Consider the following 13,979-nt stretch of genomic DNA (forward strand, 5'->3'; position numbering starts at 1 on the left):
CTGACTTTAACTTAAATTTGTTAAATTCACACTTGTTTACTTTGTTTACAACAAAGAAGACAAGCTTTGTTGTTCTGAGATTATCTTCTGTCTGAGGATCCATCAAAATCAAACACTGTGTATTCGGTTTATTCTGACATTTTCTCACTTAACTGTAAGTTTTAGTTCAATAAGTTTCATGTTGAAAACATGTGATTTGGAAAGGTGTGTTTTTTTTTTGCCTGAAATTATTATGTAATTATTTGTTTGAAATTCTCATTATTCTTAAAAATGAAGTCTTTCAGATGCCTGAATTTGCACATATCTTTACGTTTTTGTCTGGCGATATTTTAAAATATTAAATCTGCAGTCAGCACTTAAACGCAGTAAATTCAATTAGCAAATTACGTAAATTTTACCGTCTCAAAAAATTAACCCAATTTAACTGCATTCCTTTGTTTTTGTTCACATACAAACACTTTTGTTGGAGCCTTTGTATCTAAAAATATGTAGGGAACACTTTGCACTACTCAGACTGTTGAATAACCCCAATAATAGATTGAAAACAATAACTATCTTTGTTGTTGAGCTCATATTGATTCAACAATTTAGCAGCAATCAGGGTTTTTGAATGAAAATGTTGCCTGTTTTGTCGACATATGGTGATTTATTGCATTTAATCAAGGACCATATAATTAACTCAATTAAAAATTGTATTCAAGTCCCATGGCTAATTAAATCAGTTTTTCAGAACTTAAGTTTACTTAACAAATACCTTTTTTATGGCTCCACCTTCCTTTTACTTGAATAAAAAAGTACTACTCTTACATGCAGGCACATGCAGAGGGGAGGAGGGAGCAAAGGGGGCTTGAGCCCTAGTCCACTTTTTGATTTATTTATTTATTTTTAATCTGTATGTCAGAAGGCCTGTTTATGCCCCTCAGCAATAATATTTAGCTAAATATAATAATTTAGTAAAGTCTAATAATGACTCTCAGAGCCTCCATGTTGTTCAAACACCGGGTCCATGGTGAGGAGGAGGGGAGCGGATCTGTGTCGTCTGACTATCAAAGTATGGGCAAGAATATTTTTTCATACTCTGGTTTGTGAATAAAAATGTATGTCTGATGTTGACATTAGAAAAACTGTTTCTATTTATATTTTCATAATCATCCTTGCAATAGTGAGACAAAACCCGCCTCACCCCTAAACACAGAAATGCTTCAGCTGCAGACAAAACTACTGATTTTAACTCAATCATTCTGCTAAATGCCCGGTTCGCTACAGGCAGTCTGAGTCGGTTTCTACTAGGCGGGTTAAACTGTCTAATTAAATACTAAATGTAAATTTTTTTTCTCAGCTAAATGCATTAAATACAATTTAATGACGTTGCCATTCTCTATAAATAATGCTACAGGTTTAGATATATGGTCTGTGTTACAATTAAACCATTTCTAGGGGCCCCTGAATATCTGGAGGCCCCTGAATATCTGGAGGCCCTTGAATGTCTGGAGGCCCCTGAATGTCTGGAGGCCTTACTAGCAGCTACTAAGTTTTCTTTGCCTTGATATTCCAGTCTTATAATTCTAGATCTCAGAGGTACTAACATCAAAGCACTATATAGATTTACGGTAACCCCTTTGAGCTTTTTGATGTATAAATCAGTCTGCAGCCAAGTGGTTGTAGAAGTTAAATAGATACTATTAGGGCTAAATTAGTAAAATTGCAGCAATTTTGCTTATTTCATAGCTTCATAACCAGAGACCTTCTCTCCTCTGGTCTGTTTAACAGCTACAGTCTCAGATCAACTCAGACCTCCAGGACTGTCAGCAGCAGAAACAAAAACTTTATACTTGTTGGAGAAAGTATAAACTATATTTGCTTTTCATTGTCCCCACATGATGGCAATGATACAGTAGGATCCAATTAAATTCTTGATTAATATGGGTTGTTGCTATGTTGTTGTATGGTGTTTAAAGATCTTGTTCAATGTGCCCTTTTCTTTAATCTTTGAGCCTCTGCCCCTCCAAAAGTCTCTGCACGGCCCTGCTTACTTGAGCGCGTCCTTTGGCTGCTCTGTCCGCCTGTGGCTGACGCTAAACGGTATCTGTTACACCTGTTCTTGGCGCTGAACCACAGAACAGGTGCGACTCGTCAATTTTAGCTGTGTTTGGACCCGAAGGACGGATGTTGGTCATTTTTGCTGACAAAATAAAAGCCTCTGATTTAATCATGGGTTTGTAGTGACGCTCTATAATAGAGCAGTTTTATTTTTGAAGGGCTATTCTGGAAGGTGTTTTGGACACTCAGGCTAGCAGTACGACTGACTCGCAAAGGTATAGTGGCTCTTTTCCTCCGGACCGGGTCTCTCCCGCTCCCCACCCCGACCTCACCCCCTGCCCTCCCTCTCAGGAAGGGACTGAACGACAACTTGCAGAGTTGCTCTTGCTCGAGCAGCCGGAAGGAGGGATTCACCGGGAAGAGTGCGTAAAGAGGAGGGAGAACAAGAGTCGCGAAGGACAGTCAGTGTTCGAGGTGTGGGTCCAGGATTGACTTGACTTTCTCCGGTCCATCCCTCCTTTAGAATCCCCTCTGTGGAGCCATCCGACGGCTTCCCAAGTGTCCCTTACGTGTCTGCGCGAGGACTGGCAGAGCCGCGGAGCCTGAGTTGAAACAGAGATCCTCTAAGACCAGCTGAGGGACACCAGGACAGAGAATCATGGAGATCTACTCTACGTCAAGGAAACTTACTTTGCTCTCCTTTCTCCTGGGGCTCTCAGGTAAGTGTTTTTTTTTTGTTGTTGTTTGTTTGCTTCATGCTATTATTATTATTATTATTATTATTATTATTATTATTATTATTATTATTATTATTATTATATTTCTCAAATAAAAAAAGTGGAACATTCCTTAAAATAATTCAAATTATGGATCAAGAGCGGGAATGTTGTGTTGATTTCTTCTAAGGTGACTTTCGTAGAGCGCTCAGAGTGAGTTTTGACAACTAAATCAGATTTTGTTTCTATCCGATGAATGAGCAGTTAGTGTGTTTCTGAGCAGAAAGCTCAGTTTGCTCTGAGCTCCCCTTCCGCTCACACACAGGCTGCGGTTCTGGTGTGAGCAGATGTGAACAAGCAAGCAGCTCGGTGTTTCTGGAGCTCTGTGTGAGCCAGGAGCGGGCTGGGATTTAAGGCTCAAACACCTGTTTGTTTTCCACTGGATTTAAAACAAGTGTGTTACACATGATTATGTCTCCCAGGGGAGAATAATCCCCTTATATCTGCTCCAACTTTGGCTCACCGTCCCTCTCGCTCCAGCGTTGCATTCAACTCCTATACTTTCCCTGATGGCTGTGCCGAACATGCGTCCTGCTTTTAGTCCTTGAGAGCAGAAATCGGGACAAATCGGAGGAAAACCATTCACTAGCTGCTTTCCACTAACCATAAAATTGCGCAAATTCAAATTACGACAATAAATTTAACGGAAACACTTCTTTCGTGTCACACGACACGAGTCACGTGATCAGGAGCCGGACGTTACTACTGGCGAAAAACGGTGAAGAAGACCACGACAGGAAGTAGTAGGAAAGTGATGTTTTGTTGTTTTTTTGTTTGTTTTTTTGTTTTTTGAGGGTGCAGGGGGGAAATGTGTAGTTGGTTCTACCAGAACTCTCACAGTATCTAACGGTTCAAAAAAAGTTGTGCGTCTTTCGAAAGTGTACAATCCAGAGCTCTTCTGTAAAATCACCAACTACAATTTTCCAAAATCGCTGCATACCCTGCTCCAACGCCATATTAAGATGCCCATGTTTTCTCTGCTGGCTGATCGATGATGAGCGCTAGCGCCATGGCTAAAATATGAATATATCTCATGTAACTGTTCACATCCTTTGCTGCCATGATTGTTTAATGACTTGTTGCCTGAACAAGTTTATTCCCAGTGCAATTTTAATTTAATTTCTTATTTAATGGAAACAATGCAGTTTTGAAACTGTGTTTTTTATTAAAAAAATTTTAAACATCAACCAGCAGAACATGAATTGTGACAAAAATTTGTGCACATTTGTAATGGAGGCTCTGACCCCACCTTAAGAAAGGTTCTAGTGGAGAAAATTTAGCAGTTTCTGTTTTTCTGCAGGAGATTAGTGTGAATCACTCAGATGGTTTTCCAAAAAGGAACCTGGGAAGCGAATAAATAAATGTTTTAGATTTGTCTCCAACAGAGACAGCAGGGATATTTGAAACTTTCTATCCAAGGTGTCCGGCTACCTGTGTGGTGTATCTCCTTCAGCCAGAGTCTCTTCAGGTGAGTATATGTGTGTGCCAAGAGGCAGGCTGGTGATTTTCACACACCCTGTGTGTGTGATGCATGTACGCAGGCTCTCTCCTGCTCGGAGCCGGAGTTTGATTCTCAGCGGTGTTGCCAAAACAATCCCAAGAGCTGACAGGGGCAACCTCAGGCCCGCTTGTTCCTCCCTGGTTGGGGCGCAGGGGATTAAAACATGACAAACAGTTCCATTTGCGCACCCAGACCCAGTGCGAGTCTGTGGTTTAGGGCAGTTCTCTGGTTCTGCTGTTTTAATTCCAGGCCGTGATTCAGTGCCGGCAGACAATGGGACAATAAAAGTTCGGCGCTCGCCATCGGAGGGCCTGCAGGTGTGTCCTGAAAAATACTGGGCAGTCTGAATGGAGGCAGGAAACCGTCATGAATAGAAGGCAGTGGTGAGGGGAAAACACCAGGCTCCTCGAGTCCCTGATGGGGCCGAACCTGGAGCAGGACGTGAACGAATATCCTCCCGCTAGCAAGAAGTGGTCCTGGTTAGGGGTTCAGTTTGAGAAGAAGCCAGGTTCAGTAGAAACTTGAAGGAAAAAGAAAAAGTGATAACCAACTTTTTTACATTTTTTTTTTATTTTTGTGTTTGTGTGTATCTATTCCCAAGTTTACAGATTGCACTTGAATGCAACAGTAAACCTGCTGTCCGTTTCTTTTCAGACAAATATACATTCCTGATTTAAGCTGATTCTACTGGATGTGAGGAGAAAGTGGCAAAGTTTTCACACTCTTCTGTCACATTTTGACTCTTTTACAGTAAAAAAGAAAATCTATCTAGAAAAACATATCTGTGCAAAACTATTAAGCCAAAGAACAATTAGAAGTAGTTTTCTAAACGTTTTGCATTTAGAAAACGAAAAATCTGATAAGTGTGGTGTGCACTTATGCTCATACCCCTGAAGCAATACTTTTGAAATTGATTTTTTATTTTTATTTTTATTTTTTTTGTCTACTTCTCTTTCTAAAATAGCTGAGGCTCAGTCCGATTGGGATGGAGAAGATCTGGGAATAGAACATTTCAAGTCTTCACACAGAACAGGATTCCTATGTCATGTTTTATTTGCAGTTTCAAATAAAGGGTGTGAATTCTTTTGTAATGTACACTGATCTAACATAGCATTGCTCTCTGTTTGCTCAAATTGAATAGTACGACTTTAGAACTTCAGCTGTACTAACAGAGAAAGTGGTTTATTAACAGACCTGTCCCATTATGTTGGGAGAAAAAAAGCAAACAAATATTTATACTGAGCAGGAAATTTAGCGCATTCAGCTGCAAAAGTTTTTCGCTGACTCTACAGCTGTCTACATCCCTCAGTCTGATCTATTTGTTTTATTTTGAGGTGCTAAAATTAGCAAGAAAAAATTGCATAGTTGCAAAAGTACAGTGGCAAACTTGTGCGCTTCATGCTAGCAACGTCTACTTCCTGTTTATTTCAGCGATGTGCAGAGTCGACCTCTGATGATATTACGCTTTGCGTAGCTTCAAACCAGCTGAGGGTAACATTCCTAATTCACCTCATCTGTTTATTTTTTTGGAACATTTTAAAAGTTCCCTTAAAATTCGAATGATGGAAACACAGCTAATATCACCCCACATTCAGATGGCCAAGTATGAGGAGGTGACACTTGTGAACGTATTTGATCATATCAGGTTAACTGCTGTGGTCCAGCTCTGAGCTTCACTACAGCCTTTTGATAAAGTCATTGTTCTTTTCCATGATTAACTCTGTCATTAACTCTCAGTGGGTTCACCTTTTCAAATGAATGTTTTCAGTCGAAAGCTGAACACAAGATTCTCAGTCTCACAAACCCATTAGGATTATCTCTGTGAAGTTATGTTCAGGGTCAGCTAATTTGATTACAATATCATTGGTTCAACAAGCACTGGGCCTAATTATACTCCTTATTCTAACTGCTTAAATACGCTGGCCTCAGGTCAGCTCCTCCAGGCTTGTCTCTAGCAGCGTCACATATCTACAGGCTGATGTTCTTTCATAACTATCAAGCTTCAGAGCAGATAGAAATCCTTTGTTAATATTTTTTTTATCACAGATTCTCAATTAAATTTAGATATGGATTTTGACTCATGAATATGCTTTAATTCTAACTCTTCCATTGTAGTTTTGGCTGCATCTTTGTAGTCCATGAAATAATCTGTGTGGCCCTTTACCGTCATTGAAGAATGGTACAAATTTGGTCCTCTAACAAATGGATCCAGTAAAGATGGAAAACAGCGCACAGTGTTTATCTTTCTTTACTCTTTTTATTCAGTCACTTAAGATAATCCACAGACATTCAACCACTTTTTACTCCAAATAGATTCATCAACAATCAGACCTCTAACAGCTTCTCTGTTGTGATTGCCCTGTGTTTAGCTTCATCAATCTCCTCATCAACTTTAACCTCTCATCTAAATGAAGAAATGCATTTCTACAGCATAATGCTGCCACCACCAGGTTTCACTCTGTTGATGATTTGTCCAGATTGATGCACAATTTTTCTGTCGCACAGTGTTTTGTTTTTAAGCCACAAATTCAATATTGGTCTCATCTGAGCTGAGCATCTCTTTTCACATGTTGGTCTCTGACACACAGAACTTCTGTTTGTTTTTTTTCTCCAGGAAATGGTTTGATTCGAAGCACTGTTCCATTAAGGTTATATCTGTGTGAATTGAAATCACGTGTGATTAACTGCGTTCACACTATAAGGCAGCATAACAGGCCATCATCATCCAACTATTTCTTGTTGTCTCCGTTCTTTTCACCAGTAGTAACATCAGGCTGTTGTTCACATGATTTTTATGATGTGAAAAAAGCATTTCTGTTGCAGTTTTGCGAAACACACTAATTCTGATCAAGTGGAGAAACCACCTCATCCTAGCGCAAAAACCTTTTTGGCACATTTCCATTAAGCAAATTAAGTTTTGTAATCCCACTTTGGGGAATTTTATGGTCAGTGGAAACAGAGCTACTGTCATCTTGTTAGGTGATGGAGGGTGACATCAGTCTATGCAGTTCTCTGCAAGAAATCCGTGATCTGACAGCTGTTACACAGTTTGACAGTTTGTTTCTCTTTCTTCCTTGCTGTCCTCCCAGAGCAGTTCGGATTGGATGTTGAAACCGCATAACAAAGATCCGGTTCACAAAATTAAGCACATTCATAAACATTATACGTAGACGTTCAACAGCAGTAGGGCGACTACAAATGTCTGTGCAGCTGATTGGGATGTAGAAAAAACTCCATCTCAGAACTTTGTTGTATGTTCGGTGAAAGAGGCTATTGTCTAAGCAGTGAGATTACAGGGGCTTTTGCTGAGTTTACAGTAACTGTGTTTTCTAGGCTCTCAGCAGTGAAACGCTTTAACATCAACAACAAAAAAAAAAACGATTGTCTTTGTGAAGGTGGAGACATGACTACATTGCTCCTGCATGTCAGATTCATTGGCTTTACAGTGTGATGTTCCTCCTTAGAATGTGAATATGTTGGACTTATTTGAGGGCATGTTCCTTCGTTCTTTACCTTATCTGTCGGATAAAGAACCCGACAGATAACCTTATCTGTCGCACTATACTGGATAGCTTTGGCAAAGTGGGAAGAGTAATCTGGCAATCGGAAGGTTGTGAGTTTGCTCCCAGCTCTCTCCACCATGTGTCGATGTGCCTTGGGTAAGGCAATTAATCACAAATTAGGACTGTATAAACGTCATCGCAATATTAGTGTGTGCAGGAGCAGTGCAGATGATCACACTGCACACAAATGTCATTGCCTAAGTTGCTAAAGGTCATAGGGTGATGGAAGCACAGGTGAAAAAGAAAGGAAAGGGGAACTTAGATCATCTATCCCATATTACCAGCTGTTCTGATTATGGGTGTATGAGTGAGGGAGCGCTTCAGAGGGTCAGTAAAACTACACGCCCTTTTTTAATACACTCCATATAATTCTTCAGTGCAACCTTCAGTGAGATAAACCCCTTTACAAACAGAAGCTGGAAGATTGGTACTGTGTCTTCGAGGGACTTTTAAATGAGCCTAAAAGCTAATCTGGAAGTTAGCCTTCCCTTATCTCAGTCCAGTTGTTCATGGCAGCCATGGTCCATCCCCCCACTGACCGCTGCACAGTTAGTCTTGCATTTGGGACACGCCATCTGGTAAACGGACGTCTTCATTTGTTTTCCAGGTGGGTCTCACGATGAGCTTTAATTATTTAACGAGGTCAATCTGTACAGGCTTCAAAAGGCTCCACTGTGAGGTCAGCTGGTTGCACTGTCTGTGGTGACTGTCAGAGATTTATCGTCGAGAGTGAGAGTTTTGCTAGACTTATTTTTAGTAGCATATTATTTTCCGAGAGCCACTTTGGACAGTTATCCCTCTCCCCACAGTTAGATAACATAATAATGAAGCTTTGGACTCTGTATCTTTGTGTATGGCAACTAAGTGCAGCGGCGTGTTTCCTTTTTTCACTAACTATTGTTACAGTTATATCCCTTGATACCAGAACGCATGTATCTTCAATCTCCTCCTTTTAGGAGACAGTTTGGACCAATAGTATTGGCCTTATCTTTAATTGCCTTTCCCATAGAATAATACCAACTGGATGTGCAGCAAAGCCCCTCTCCACTTTGAGCTTGGATTACAGCTCTTTGAGGGCAGTGCAGTTTGTGTCACTAGCTAATGTTACAATTCTGACTTCAGTAGCACGATTCAGAGACTTATCAGTGCAGAATACCAAAAACATACAAGCATGCACTTTTCCTATTCAGACAGGCTGTTTGCCACCCACTCTGTGCATTTTTGTCAATTCCTCTCTTATAGCCGTGTATATTTAAACCTATTGAGAATTTGAAGGAAGATTATTTCCAGCTCAGTTTCAATCTGATGGTAAAAACAGAGAGTTGTGTCCCGTTCATAAATCCCCTCTCTACTCCTGCCATCTTTTCTTTACATTTTATGGCGTTCTTGAGGTCTTTGCCTTAGGGTGCATTATAAATAAAACCAACTGTTTAGTTGGTTTTATTCAAACTCTAGTTTGGTTGCCTAGAAAGTCCAGTTTGTTTGGGGAGGCATGGATGGGCATCAAAGTCTAATCCGGACCAATAAAGAGAACTCAAATCTGCCTAACAATCTAGGTCTTTGTTTGGTTGAAGTGAACTCTGGTGCAGTTCGTATGCATATGTGCATATGACTGCTCCAAAAAGTAGGAAGCGGATGATAGTTCAGGGCATTCTGGGTAAATAAATACACCCAGAACAAACGTGCCACTCTACTGCTAGTGGGAGAAATGCCTCGTGGTATTTTGCCGAAGAGAAATCCCACAACCCCTAAAATCTGATGCCACTCCATTTCAGTTTGTATTTCATGAGAAAGGAATTTGCACTCATATCTTCTTAAGAGGTTTATGTGTCCTTTCCTTCAGTAGTTCTTGGTGCAGCACCCCCTCAGTTGAGGGGGTAAACAAGTTGCTCAAAGGGTTGGTTCGCTTGACACGGTGCAATCTGAAAGTGAACCACAGCTGAAAATGTAACAAATGTTGGATTTTTGGTCCCCAAACGAACCGCGACTACTGGAATATGAAGTAAGAAAGTACCCTAATCAGGATGTGGTGATCAGACTGGATTTGATATTTTAGACAGTCTTGTATTAGTAGTAGTTGGTGGGGATTATAAAACCAACCCCCAATCCTTCTTAGAGAATATTGACTCTTGCCATAACTGTGAAGTTACCAGAAGTCTACCAACATTTCCAAACTCAGCAGATTTGGGAACAGATAGGTTGAAAGCTCAGAAGGGTAAAATAGAGCAGCTGTGCTGGACTCTGTTCAGCCTTATCTACTAAATTCTCACCCTGCCTCACTGTCTCGCAGCAGCAGCGAACCTCAGACATGATGTCTTAACAATAGAGCCGCCTTATACATATATCTGGACAATCCTTAATCTTCGGCTGCGATTAATACCAATACAGAGTCCACTGTAAAATAGGGACAACGCAGAATCCACTTGCTAAGAAGGTTGAACTCCTTTTTTGAAAGTCATATTATGTTTATTAGTTGTTTCAAGAAATCGCAATCACATCCTGGCATCTTAAGTTTTTGCCCTTTGGTTGCTGCTTTCCTTTGGAAGAAAACTAGACTCATCAAATGCTGAAGTTGATTTTAGCTCCACATTTGTCACCTTCGCTCTGTTATTTGCTCTTTGTTTAATATTCCCTTATGATGGTTGTGCTCTCAAGAACTGTGCGCCTTGTTGACCTCATGCTTTGCCATCCTTTTTTAAAGTGTCTTAGTATTCAAAGCCTGAGTCTGGGTAAGCTACAGAGTGATTGCCCTTCAGGTACTAAGCGTCTTTTTGAATCCGATAAACGCCTCAATCTTACTGAAGATCGCAAATTTTAAGTTCTTCCTCACTCTGCAGCAGCATCCACACAGAAGAGTCTCAGCATGACATGTTCACTGATTCGCAAATGTTCCGATTTTTTAAATTTCCAACCAGCAGATCAGAGCTGATCAAACTAAAAATCAGTCGATTCTAGTCACCAGTCAGTTTCTTGGTGCATCTCTTATGTTTATGTATTGCTCTTTTGGGTGTTTGTTAACCACAATAGTTATTGATTCATGGATTTCTAAAACTTATTTATTTTCTATAGCTACAATAGTTAAACCTGAGGTCCATAACAGCATCTTGATCTAATTAAATCACCTTAATTAAAGTCCCATTAGATGATTAATGCAGTGATTAAATGATGTAGAGCCCTGTTAAGTGCTCTCTTTAAAGACTGTTTTGACTTCTAAAGTTCAGGCCCTTCATCTGAGGTTTGACGCGTTGCCCCACATTCTCTGACTTGCTTCTATATTTAAGTATACAAACATTGATATTTTTAGGCCCAGCAGGGGATGGGATAAACTGTGGGAAAGTTCTGTTTGACATTTGACAAGCTTTTTGCACTGATGCAAAGCTGACACTTGCACGGAAGATTGAACTTGGCCATGAAGAGCAAAAACAGCATTCTGATAATTTTATGCAGGTGACCACACAGAGCGGTGTGGTGGCCACAGCGGTGTGTACCGAATGGGAGATGTCCATTTTGTGGTCTTCTGTGACCTCTGGTTTCCATCCTCAGAAAGGAGAAGGCATCCTCTCAGGGGTCATGAGAAAAGCACTGGGCGACTTTCCCAACTTCCATCTCTGGCCTCAAGACTCTTAAAGGGACAGACACACAAACTTAGTTGCTTCATCTTTGTTTTATTTTTATTTATTTTTTTTCTTCATTTCTTTTATCTGCCTCCTTCTCCTTCATCCTGCCTCAAGGAGAAGAAGTACGGAAAGACTGTTTGTAGGTGTTGACATTTTTCAGGTTGCCTGTAAATCATGATTCAGATCTTCTGTGAACAAAAGTCTTTCTAAATATTGTTCTGTATATGGGTTAAACAAAGTTATTCAAAGCTAATATTTGCTTTTGGCACTTTCCAGACACCGAGCGTCACCGAGCGACTATGTACATAAATAAACAGAAGCGGTATAGTTTATTTATAGAGATCCTCTCTTGGTTTCTGTTGGGCTTGTATCAAGTTGTAATAGTGACGTGCTGCTGAAGCATAAACAATGCAGACTGCAGAGTCAGCCTCCTCCTAATTCGGGCTTCACTACGGTAATCAGACTGTGGCTGCACACTGGCTAATGACTGTTTACAGCAAAACCACCTACGGGGAGCCTGTCAGGTGCTTCTAGAGACCAGTTTGACTGATTTAGCAGACTTTGTGTTAAACTATAGAGTTGAAGACTCTATTGTAATCCATAAAGAAAGAGACATTAGCCTTTTTGTTCTTGTATGTTGAATTTCTTTTAGTATTTTGGTGCAGTAGTTGTCATATTGGCATTAACTTCAGACTATTACATACCTGTCTTTGTCTGTGGAACCTTTTTTGCCTCTTTCTTTGCTTTAAGCAGTTTTATTGTGTCTTCTTCGTTACTTTAAGCTTAACTAACGTTCCATGCCCTAAACATCAAAACTTATTAATTATGCCAAGTTATTTCTCTGCTATTTTTGTTGTTTCCATTCAGGGAGCTCCTGAATGAGTTCAGGCCTGGTAATACAGGCTCACTATAGATAGGCAATGGAGCATGCTGTCACCTCTAATCTTTCTCTTAGAACATTGTATGTACAAAATGAAAACTCAGATGTTGCTTTTCATTAAATTGAGTATTGTTTTCCTAACTAACACAATGAATTGGAGTCAGAATTCAAATGTGCGTACTTCTAGTGGGGCACTTTTTAGTCCCAATTCAAGCCTCGTTTCATTTCCGCCCTGCAACCTGCTGCTGCGGTACGCTTATATTTAACATGCAGCATTCTGAAGATCTGAATTCACTGCACACTGTATGTTAGGCAGTTTGGATTTTACTTTTGGTTTAATAATAGTAGTGATTCTGTAAAGTATCGAGCAATATTAATGCCCCACAACCGTCTGTGTACTGACAAACATTTCCCTAAAGCCGTCATCATGTGTCAGCTGTAAACAAACTATCTTTGACATTTTATATGCATGAACGAATGGCTGCGCTATCAAACCGTTATGGTTTTAGTGTGACTGTTATTAACCGTGACCAGTATGACAAACGCAGAGAGCCTGAGAAACTGAGGGCTGATAAATAAAATAGTTCTTGGTGTAACTTGTAACCTTTCACCGTTGATGTATTTTTCTTGTTTCATAAGATTCTGAAAAAGGCTACAGTTTGCCTTTGAACAAAAAGACCATCAGACTCATTGAGACGCTGTTATGACTCATTGTGGGCTCATTTTTATTTCACAGATGTCTCAGTGTAAATTGTCTTCATTATGCCGCTGAAGCTGAGGCTCTGCGTGCTTGATTTCAAAGCTAACCTCCCCGAGCCTCTGGAGAGCAGGAAGAAGGCAGAATATTTTCTGTTTCCCGAACAAAAGAAAGGAAAAAGGAAAACAGCTCTGGCTTCTTATGCTGTATGTTGTCACAACAGTTATCTAATGGGTCTTCAAAGGATTTCCTGAGGCCAAAGTTTGTCAAATTTCCCTTAACCCACACGGGGAGCACAGTCACCAAAGACACAAGTTTCTGAGAGCTCCGATTGGCCAGAAGCCTCGTCTCCCGTGAGCCTGCTTGCTGTGCCACTGACAGATGTTGCTGCCAGAAGTCAGCAGCCACATATCCTTCAGACCTATCCTTCAAAAAGGAAAAAAAAATGATAAGAGAGGTTAATAAAGCTTTAGACAGATGGGAATTAAGGGCATGGATTTAGACAAGATAGGCAGTGTTAAATTATTCTTATGAGGAGAAAGGACTGTGGCGGTGGGGGAGGGGCTGGTGCGTGATGCAAATGCAACTTCAGGACACTGACATAATCTTCACTTTATTCCTCAAGCCATCCTCTCCCTGTTTTGCACTCTGAGTATGTTTGTTTTGCAAATAGGAGAAACTTTTTTGTTTCTCTGAGACCTTCTTCTCTTTCCTGGATGTCCACAGGCTCATACTATCTTCAGTCGTAGACACGATTCATTCTCATTTCTGTGACGTTCATTTTTTACACGGTCTTGTTTCATGTGTAGTTCAGGTGTAGGTCAAAATTTTGCTTTTGTTTGTTGCCTTGGCTTGAAACCCCTCTGGACTTTGGCCGGTTTAAGCAGTTTGAAACTTGGTTATCG

General features: G+C 40.3%; 1 protein-coding gene across 1 annotated transcript in view; it reads left to right on the top strand.

Moving 5' to 3' along the window:
- Positions 1-2,366: 2,366 nt before the first annotated feature.
- esama (endothelial cell adhesion molecule a) overlaps positions 2,367-13,979 on the top strand; it is a 55,940-nt gene continuing 44,327 nt past the window's right edge. The window contains exons 1-2 of the mRNA XM_044141031.1: positions 2,367-2,462; positions 2,564-2,759. Of these exons, the coding sequence (XP_043996966.1) occupies positions 2,699-2,759 (61 nt within the window). The 5' untranslated portion in view covers positions 2,367-2,462; positions 2,564-2,698. The remainder of the gene's footprint in view (positions 2,463-2,563; positions 2,760-13,979) is intronic.

The sequence above is a fragment of the Gambusia affinis genome, linkage group LG15 (genome assembly GCF_019740435.1).
Source record: "Gambusia affinis linkage group LG15, SWU_Gaff_1.0, whole genome shotgun sequence".
Classification (NCBI taxonomy): domain Eukaryota; kingdom Metazoa; phylum Chordata; class Actinopteri; order Cyprinodontiformes; family Poeciliidae; genus Gambusia; species Gambusia affinis.